At 34.5% G+C, this 10,603-nt stretch overlaps 2 protein-coding genes across 2 annotated transcripts; both read right to left on the bottom strand.

Annotated features, from left to right (window-relative positions):
* Positions 1-1,529: 1,529 nt before the first annotated feature.
* LOC119665637 lies at positions 1,530-2,351 on the bottom strand. Its single transcript, XM_038074866.1, has one exon. The coding sequence runs from the start codon at positions 2,349-2,351 to the stop codon at positions 1,530-1,532; it is 822 nt and encodes a 273-aa protein (XP_037930794.1).
* Positions 2,352-4,055: 1,704 nt separating this feature from the next.
* Positions 4,056-4,775, bottom strand: LOC119665636. Its single transcript, XM_038074864.1, has one exon. It carries the CDS (start codon positions 4,773-4,775, stop codon positions 4,056-4,058), a length of 720 nt encoding a protein of 239 aa, XP_037930792.1.
* Between the last annotated feature and the right edge of the window lie 5,828 nt (positions 4,776-10,603).

Here is a 10,603-nt window from a genome sequence, read left to right as displayed (position 1 = left end):
AACAACGTTCAGCATGAATGCAGAAGAAATAATTGCAAGTATGTATTTTTTAAAAATTATCACTTTGTTTTTTATTAATAATATATATTTTTACACAGATTTATAGAATCAAATAACAAAGCTGACGGAAATTGTTGTGAGACAAAATGAAGTAATTGTTGGAGAAATCGCTGCCATTAAAGTGAAGGTAAAAGCTTTAGTGAAACGGGATCAGGAAAGCAAAGAACTAGGTATAGTTACAGATAGTTTTATATTATTAGTTTAAAAAATGTAAATATTATTTAATTTATAATAATGCTAATAATTTTAATTTAAATAAATTTTATTATAATATTATAGATTTTGGAATTTTAGTAAATATAATTAATTACAAATATATGCATTTTTTAAAATCTTTTGGAGGCCCTATTTACGCAGCGAAAATGTAAGGCATTAACTTAAAGCAGTCCAGAAGGCCTTGTCACATGCCTTTTTCAGAATTTGTGCTGCAGTGCTTTCTAAAGGCCATTTCTACGCAGCGAGTGTGTAAGGCCTTCGATATTGGCGCATCCAGAACAAAAAAGAGATAGTGAAAAATTCAAGTGTATAAGGACTACTTACTGCAGAAAAATACCTTTTAAAAGGCCTTTTTACTCCTTATTTCTGCTACTGGGTATTTAACTATTTCATTTTATTTTGGCTGTGGAATTTTGTGGTTGTGGAATGCAAGAAGAAAAAGCTTCTGTACATTTTTTTTTGGTTTTGTTTTGATCAAGAGTCGCGACGAAAAGTTTTAGGCAAAATTAGGAATTATGAAAAAAAATAATGCTGCCAAAGCCGTGCACTTAAAAATTTGGAATGTGCAAAAAAAAAATAACAAAACAAACAAAAAAAGAAACAGTAGTAACAGATATTTTGGAAAGCGGTTTAAAAAGACAGCCAGATTTGGTTCTCCGTTCTTAAAGTAACAGGAAGATTTGACCGAAATAAAATTAGGATATATAAGTCTTCAGAAAAGAAAAACGGAGTTTTTTTTTGTCTTTTAGTTTGGCGGTTGAAGTGAGTGCGAAAAGTCGGAGTTTTAAAATCAGAAAAAAATTGTTAATACATAAATAAAAAAAAATAATTATACGAAACATTCAGATCATAAAGAATAGAATAGTTTCTGCTGTACTGTTTTTTTTTTTATTGAACTATGCTAATAACTATGGAGATATAAGGATATGTGGATATATGGAAAGGTGTATATACCATACGTCCAGCATATTCAGCTCAAAAGTGAATTGCAGTATAGAGGTTGTAGTAAAGAATGCAATAAAATATAAGTTTTTAATAATTTTATTTAAAGTTTCTTTTCAACTAACAATTACATTGCTTCGATAACAACGAACTTAAAACTTGAACGTGTGTGTTTTTAAAAAACAGGATTGTCAAATTTTTATTTGATTTGTAATTTATTAACTTCTGTTTTTGATGATGCCACATGAGCGCCACATCACTCCCCCACCAGTGGTTGAGTAGAAACGATGCCACGTTACACGCACTTGATCCTATGTCAAAAATCTGACAGGTAATCGAATAACTCTGCCACTGGATGCGCTATGACCAAAGTTGAGCTCCTGCTGAGGTCTTCGTATAGGTTGTGGATCTGGACTTGACTGAAGTGAAATATATCGTGACAACTGTGTGTTTGATTCGATTTCTTCATTCAACAAGTAAGCCGCCTTCACTCTATCAATGCTCACTTGGACAGGTCGGTCTTTGATTAAAATGGTAATAAGCTTACGATCACGCCGTATCACTTTGTATGGTCCGTCATAAGGTGATTTCAAGGGAGGTCGAACGTTATCATCCCTTAGGAACACGTGTGAACACGTCTGCAGGTTTCGTTGAACGAACGTTTTCGCTTTTGCATGATTTGAACCTGGAACCGGACGTAATTGATCCATGGTCTCCCTAAGAAAAATTGCGAATTCGGAGTCACATCCGATGTGAGACGTCTTCTCAAAGAATTCTCCTGGAAGCTTAAGAGATGTACCATATACCATTTCCGCTGGACTAGCTTGGATGTCGTCTTTGAACACACTCCATAAAGCCAGCAATATCAGTGGTAATTCCTTTGTCCACCTTTGATTAGACTTACACTTCAGTGCAGCTTTTAGTGTTCTATGAAATCGTTCCAGAATTCCGTTCGATTGTGGATGTTGCGAACTTGTACGTAGATGTTTAGTACCAATCAACTGCATAAGTTCAGCGAACAACTCTGATTCGAACTGCCTCCCTTGATCTGTAGTGATCTCTGAAGGAACGCCATAGTGTGAAACCCATCCCGTGATGAACGCCGCAGCTACTGTGTCTGCACTAATGTCCATAATGGGAATAACAACAGGCCACCGGGTAAATCGATCTATGCATGTCAGGCAGTAGCTGTATCCGTCTGATGGTGGTAATGGCCCCACGATATCAAGGTGTACTGCTGCAAATCGCCGGTCAGGTGCCTTGAAGGTTCCGAGTACTGTTTTGTTGTGTCTACCTATTTTAATTCGCTAAATGGCAAGAAGTTCTCTATCATAGGTACTGTACCGACGTTGTGTGTCAGTTAACCGTTTTGAATAAAAACCAAGTGGTTCGAGTCGGCCTTCACGGATGTGATGCAATGCAGCTCCCACCGCTGTATTACTCGCATCGACATGTAGAATGAGACTGGCTTCTGCTGTTAGGTGTGCTAGTGAACTGGCATCAGCAAGCGTTTTCTAATCATCAACGAATGCTGATTCAGCTTCTTTTGGCGTTTTGTCATTTTTCCGATTTCCTATTATTAGTTTCTGCAGCTTTTCTTGAACTACCGCTGCATTAGAAGTTCTTGCGCGCTACTTGGCTTCGGACAATTGAGAATTGCTTTAACCCTTTCTTTTGGCGGACGAATGCCATTTTGATCAATACTGTGACCGAGAAAGATAACTTCCGTCACGCACTTGTTGATGTTGAGTTTTAGACCAAATTGGTGTAAACGCTGAAACACTGTGCGAATGTGTTGAATGTGTTCAGCTTCATTCCTAGACGCGATGTAGATATCGTCTATATAACATACCGTGAAGTCCAAACCGCTAAGTACTTGGTCCATGAACCGTTGAAAAGTTTGAGCTGCATTGCACAGTCCGAATGTCATCACATTAAACTCGAACAGCCCGAATGGTGTGATAATAGCAGTTTTCTTTCTGTCCTCAGGTGCTCTAGGTATACTGAAGTAAGCTCGTTCCAAGTCAAGTGTGGTGAAAATAGTTTTACCACTGAAATTCTGAGTAAAATCTTGAATGTGCGGTATCGGGTAACGATCTGGAACTGTTTGTGCATTGAGTCGTCTGTAATCTCCGCACGGCCTCCAAGTACCATTTTTCTTCTCCACCATATGTAACGGATTGGCCCATTCGCTTTTTGAAGGAGTGCATATCCCTTGATCAAGCATGTGCTGGAACTCACTTTTTGCTGCTTGCAACCTTTGTGGATTGAGCCGCCTTGGACGTGCATAGACTGGTTGCCCCGTGGTAACGATGTGATGTTGCATCGTGGTTCTTACTGCTCCAGACTTGTTATACGATGTTGGAATTGTTAGATCTTTGAACTCTTCCAATAATTTTCGGAATGGATGATCTGCATTCACTGCGAATTCTAGCTCTGGCATTTGTAACGCTGTTGCACAATGAACTTTCATATTAGTTTTGCTGTCAACGAGGAGTTTACGCTGCAAATCTACCATTAGACCGTAATATTGCAGAAAGTCAGCTCCCAGTATAGGTTTACATACATCGGCTACGACGAACTCCCAATCAAGCTTGCGCCGAGATTCAACGTCATTAATTTATTTCCGTATGTTTGTATTGAAGTTCCGTTTGCTGCATACAAGAGTTTGGCAGATGCTGTCGGCTTAGTTCTGCCGAAGATTGATACGGGTAGAATTGAGAAATCTGCACCTGTGTCGATAAGGAATTTCAATTGCGTCGAGGGATCTAAAACATTTAATCGGCTGGATTTGTAATAACTTTTTGCTTCGCCAACCGCCGGTGACGAAGCGGAATTTAGTTTTCCATGGTTGTGAAACTGCATGGCTTGGCACACTTGCGCGCACTTGTGCCAAAACGATGATGGTAGAAACACACTGGATATTTCAATACCAGGTTTTCCGGGCGCGTTCGTGAATGTTGTGTTCGTGCCGGTGTATTTGATCTACGTCGTGAGCGAAATTGGTGTTGCGACACTTTGCTGTCTCGAAACTGCTTGCTAAGTTCTTCCACAGCATTCACTAAATGCCTGACATCAAAGGAAGAAGGCACAGCTGGATTGTTCCCTAAATTTCTCTCACTGGTATGCACTTCAGAAACAGAATTGTAATTTCCCATTTCCAGCATTATATCTGCTTGTTGTGCACATTTATCCAAATCGACATCAGAAATGGATACGACCGCTCGTACAGCTTCTGGTAGACTATCCAACCACAATTGTTTTATTGCGCCATCATTCATAGTGCCACTGGACAAATCACGCATCGTTCGTAGCAAATGCGACGGCTTGTGGTCACCTAACTGACCTTCTTGCATGAGCCGTCGAAGTTTGCGATTTTCTGAATCCGCGAAATCTTGAATCAATCGTCTCTTGACTGCTTCATACTTATTAACGGCAGGTGGAGCACGTATGATATCGGCGATGTTCCTCAACGTGTTGCTGTCGAGACTGCCGACAACGTGGTCGTACTTCGTTTGATTCGTTGTTACGCCCGCGTTTCGAAACTGCGACTCCATTTGAATGAAATATAGATCTGGATCTCGCTTGCAGAAGCAGGTGCTTTAACTCCTATGCGGCAAATGTCACCAGCTAGAGTGTTAATTTGCGCACTATTAACTGTCAGCATATCATTAGCATCATGTACATTATTGTCTGCTTCAGTTTGCGACATGTTTTGAGTTGTTCCGAATTTACGACTTTTATTATTAATAACTACCGTAGCACTTATTTCTAACCGTCGAGGGTCACCAATGTAGTAAAGAATGCAATAAAATATAAGTTTTTAATAATTTTATTTAAAGTTTCTTTTCAACTAACAATTATATTGCTTCGATAACAACGAACTTAAAACTTGAACGTATGTGTTTTTAAAAAACAGGATTGTCAAATTTTTATTTGATTTGTAATTTATTAACTTCTGTTTTTGATGATGCCACATGAGCGCCACAAGGTATATTGAATAATAACGCCTGAAATACGTCCTATTGTTTTTTCTAAGTTTTAATTAATTCTTTTTACCTTTAATTAATTTTTTTTTCATTACATGTGTTCATTTTCTTATTAGAGTTTTTTTTTAAGATTAACTTTAATTCTTAAAATTTGTTTTTTTTTATTATTTTTATATTAAATAATTTATTTTTTTTTAATTTATTATAAGAGAAGTTTAAAAAAGTATAATTATTATTATAATCTGATGCATAGGAAGCTTTTTTTTTATTTTTATTACATTTTTGTTTGTTCAGCATATACTTTCTTAGTACGTGATTATGCATTATAATTCTTTTGTAAATATCTTATGAATCCTTTTTGTTTTGTTGGCATTAATATAGTGATAATAATTAAGAAAATTTCATTAATAATAAAAATTTGTTATACCTATCAGTAAATTTAAACATATTTTTTTTATTATTATTGTATATTAAATAAAACTTATATTTAAAGTGTAAAATTTTTAGATTCAATTTTTTGTAGTTTTTTTGTAGCTCCTAAATATAAGTGACAGGCATAATTTTTCTGATAGGAATAGCCTGATCATGGCTAGATAAATTATAGGCTCTATGGGTAGTATAGGGACACACCAGGAGGTATGTGTATGTTATGTTAATAAACTGTTAATAAACTGATGATACATATAAAACATTTGACTTGATTGAAAGACTGGGAGAAGTAAAATGTTCTCTATAGGTCCCCATAGGTTTGGAGACATATATATATAGAATTAGTCAATTTTTATTTATTTTTGTTTGGTGTCTGAGGTGGTTACTGGATGCCAAGAACCACACCCCGAAACCGGTGAGCATACCGGATCTGCCACCGTGCCATGCTAAGCATCTAATGACCACACTAATAACAAGAGGCAGACATAACAGTTGGTACAACTGCAACTAATATTATCAAACACTCAGAAAGTGATATAGGAGAGCCCAAGTCCTTCTTTACCACGCTATTGCCGTCCTATCCCCTTCCGATTTGTAAAAGAAACTGTCGACGTAACGATCAAAGAAGTAAATTATATTCAAAATGCAATAAGGTCCTTTGTAGAAACAAATATAACCTTAATGGGAAAAAATATACGTACAAAACATAATTTGCTGCTTACCATGGTAGATACCAAAGTATGCAATACTATCACACACACTAGTTCTACTATGAAATGCTATATATGTAACAAAACTTCAAAGGATTTTAATGATTTGACTACAGCTCTATCAATTCTGCATGCGAGAATAAGACTATTTGAGAGCCTGTTACACTTGTCCTATAAATTGCCTATTTAGAAATGGCAATCACGTTAAGATAGTGACAAAGTTGTAACTTTGCAGAGAAAAATCGAACTTCAAAAGGCATTCAAAAACAATATGGGTCTTATTGTAGATGTGCCTAAACCTGAATTCGGAAATAGTAATGATGGAAACACAAGTAGGCGATTTTTTCAGAGCCTGTGTTATTAGCAGAAATCAGGAGTATAGATCCAAACCTAATTTTTCGTTTAAAAGTGATTTTAGAAGTCATATCAAGTGGATATCACATAGATACTGAAAAATTTAATCCATGATACCCTATGACGCCTACTATGCATAAGATTCTTATTCATGGAGAAATTGTCATTAAAAATGCACTGCTGCCTATAGGACAACTGTCAGAAGAAGCGGCAGAAGCACGTAATAAGCATTGCAGACTGTATCGTGAGAACTACGCACGAAAATTTTCTCGGGAGTCCTGCAATACAGCTATATTAAATAGATTGTTATTAACTTCAGATCCTCTCCTGCCTAGATTGAGAGGAAAGCCAAAGGAAGCGTTAAAAATGCTTCTCCCTACTAATGAACTGGAAGACACCATAATGTGCTTAAGTGAGAAAGATGAACTTAGCTCAGATAGCGAAATATTAAATTTTGAAATATTTTAAATCTTTTTAAAATTACACTTATTGGTCTAAGATAAGAACAGAAAAATGCATGCTTTCAATCATAATTTTACTGTAAAATACTTTTTATTATTATAATAATATTTATAATTATATTTATAATAATATAATAAATAATATTTATTTGTTTTAATATCTTACTCGAATTCTGAATTGAGAGGAGCAGCTTGCTATACATTTGCAACATTTTATCAAACACAGTGTATTTTTTAGACATGATTAATTATTTTGTTTATTTTTTTGTTTTAGCAACTCTAAAAGTCATGAAGTAGGTTTACATAACATTTTGAGTTAAAAATCACACAAAAATAATTTTGGCCGCCTAACTTGGTCAAATACCCCTATGTGTGACGGTGCCTCTTGCACATTTTCCTTTTTTAGACAGAAGAAACATGAGGTGGAGTGATGCGAAAAAATTATCAAATTATGCTTGGAAACTGAATGTTTTCTTGTAAACGTAGTACAACATCAACTTCCAGTCCAAGTTTCTTATTATAGTTACCCGCTGATCCTGCGTATAGGATGCAACTATATAGGTAACCAGTTGCCAAACAAAGACACCACAACTTATACTGGGAATATCTGTTCATCAACTAAGAGTTACTCCATCCATAAACCGAACTGCATAAATTATTTATTTATGATTTCGTAAAGAGGTCGAATCTTTAATACAAGGAAACTATTCAGGAAAACAAATAGTGTGGAAAATATTTATACATTACCTTGGCCATTTTATTATTTTCATCTAAGCTGTAGTTATTTCTGAAGTGAATAAATTGCTTAATTTTTAAAAAGCTACTTCTGAACGTGCAGAGTTTTACTATTGGTATACCCAAAAGAGGATGGTTTGACCAGTAGTCGCGAACTGATGGCAGAGTGTGATACTCAGACAAAATCAAAATGCCTAAAAACCGCTTTCGAGTAGTAATATTTAGCCAAAAAGCAGAATTCACCTGTGGGGCATAATGATTTGTTTCTTGAATAATCAGTTGAAGAACTTCACCATCCAAAAATAAGTGAAATAGTGTTAACGCTGCAACATCTTTCATTTTATGCGCCAAGTCCTATTGAATATATAAAGTACGGTACAAATATAGGTACCATATTTCCAAATTTAAATTTATATATTATTGTTCTTTGGTGTATTACATTATTATGGAATTTTAATATTTACCGCATATTGAATTTCAAACCACTCGCTTTTGCCGACTGAATGTAATAAAATAAGTATTTGCCGTACTTTTATTGCTTTAACTACTTTTCAATGACTACGAAAAAGTTGCATTGTAGTTCACTGTTTAATAGAAAAGTTTATAGACATTAGTGCCCAGTGTTCGAATAATCGAAAACTCAACTTTACACATCTATGTGGGCTGAACGAAAGACTTCATAAAAAAATCTAAAAGTGTTTTTTCAAGTTTGACTTATAGACAATAAAACTATAATATATAATTATTTTTTTTATATTTTATTTTTTTTACCATTTTACCGTTTATTTAAAGTAAACCAAAAGTAATGTTTTTTCTAAAGTTCAATTAGTAAAGCTTCATACATTCAAAGTAATTACATATACAAAGTCTTAAATTTTTTCTAATATAAAAAAAAACCATGAAAAGTGGTAAAAATTGCTGTTCGATTAATCAAACGTTGCGCGGATATGGGTTAATATCATTGTAAATGTTTGAGCCTTCATAAAACAGCAAAGGAGTTTTGATTCAAGTGACAACAAATTTTTTTTTGCAACTTCCAACAACAACAACAAAAACCTTGTACATATATAGTGGTGTTTGCTGTGTATATAATTTTGACTATGACGTTATTTGTATGAGTCCAGTATTGAATTTAATAAAAAATCAAATTAAAATTAATTTAAACGATCTTGTCGATTATACATATATTAAAAATAATAGGACCAAAAGCAAAGTCAATGCATGAACTTCAGAAATATTGCCTCACCTTACATTGCATATAAAAACGTTTAGCAAGTGTACAATAAAAAGAAGGAATAGAAACAGCCTCGTTACGTTTTGTTCGGGTATTAGTATCAAATAAGTCCATTTCGTCTCTGACTACCTTCCCAGATGGAAAAGTGGTGTTCGAAGACATTGTCTTTGAGGCGGTCTTTGATACTGCGTCCTCATTTTTAAGCAAATTTACAAAACAATTGCTCAAAAGATGAATGAAAAACGCCTTTTTGTTTTGCTTACTCTCTCTCTTTTGTAGTATTCGCAGCATTGAGTAAAAATATTATAGAGTGTAAAAAAATACGCTCCATGCATTTTACCTCAAAGGTAAATTAGTGGAAATTAGTAGTTGAGCACTAACATATAAATTATCACTTCTACCATATTTAATTAACGATAACCTTTCATCTAGGTCGATCTAGTAACCGATCTAGTAATCTAGTAAATGATTATGTAGTTATTTAAATAAGTCTTAATTTTTCTGCAATTATCCGCTTGCAAAAGCTAATAGCCGATACACTGCGCCCCTTGTACTAATATTCCGTTTATACATGTTCAGTATCTATGAAGGGCATATACATATTCTTAAAATACCGTTAATTATTTAAACTACCTTACCTATAAATCGAAGGCTTAATTTTAATTTTTATTAATTTTTATTCATCCTATATTAATTTTCTACATACAATACATGTGGTAAAGCTAAAGCATACTATTTTTAAAAAATGTTTTACCAATTATTGGTAAATATTTTATATACATATGTAGTCTTATGATTGTATTAATTACTAAGATTAAATTCGCTGATCACACTGCGGGTCTACTGTTAGATCATTTTTAGGTTCAATTTTTCACTCAAATTCTCAGAGCGGCATTAGTGAGAAAACTTGAGCAAAGAGAATATAAACTCACATACGAGAATAATAAACGTATGATTTCAATAATAATAATAGAAATAGGCAATAACGTTTTGTTTTTGCATATTTGGGAATGTTTTTGTTCAACTGATGAAACTTAAATAATAATTAATTAATTTATTCTTTATTGACTTGTTATATACATTAAGACCGAAAAGTTTTCGGAAATTCTCATTTAAAATTCGCGCGCTGTATATTTTTCGATATTTTAAGTTTATGTAGTTTGGCAGCACTGTCCTTAATTACTATGCCAAAAATGAGCGCGATCTGTCAGACAGTTCGTTTTCGGCAGCTGTTGAAACCAGTTCACCTCAGTAGTGCGTTGCGAAAAAAACAATGGAAAAAAATATTGAACAAAGAGTTTGCATCAAATTTTGTGTTTCGAACGAATTTCGTGTGCAGAATCGTTGCGAATGCTACAAAAGGCTTATGGGGAATCAGTTTTATCGAAAACTCAAGTTTATGAGTGGTACAAAGCCTTTCAGGACGGTCGTAAGACCGTCGAAGACATTTCGCAACGCACTACTGAGGTGAAC

The sequence above is a fragment of the Teleopsis dalmanni genome, chromosome 1, assembly GCF_002237135.1.
Source record: "Teleopsis dalmanni isolate 2A chromosome 1, ASM223713v2, whole genome shotgun sequence".
NCBI lineage: Eukaryota > Metazoa > Arthropoda > Insecta > Diptera > Diopsidae > Teleopsis > Teleopsis dalmanni.
Note: the sequence above shows the minus strand (reverse complement) of the source record. Positions and strands in the feature narration are given on the sequence as shown.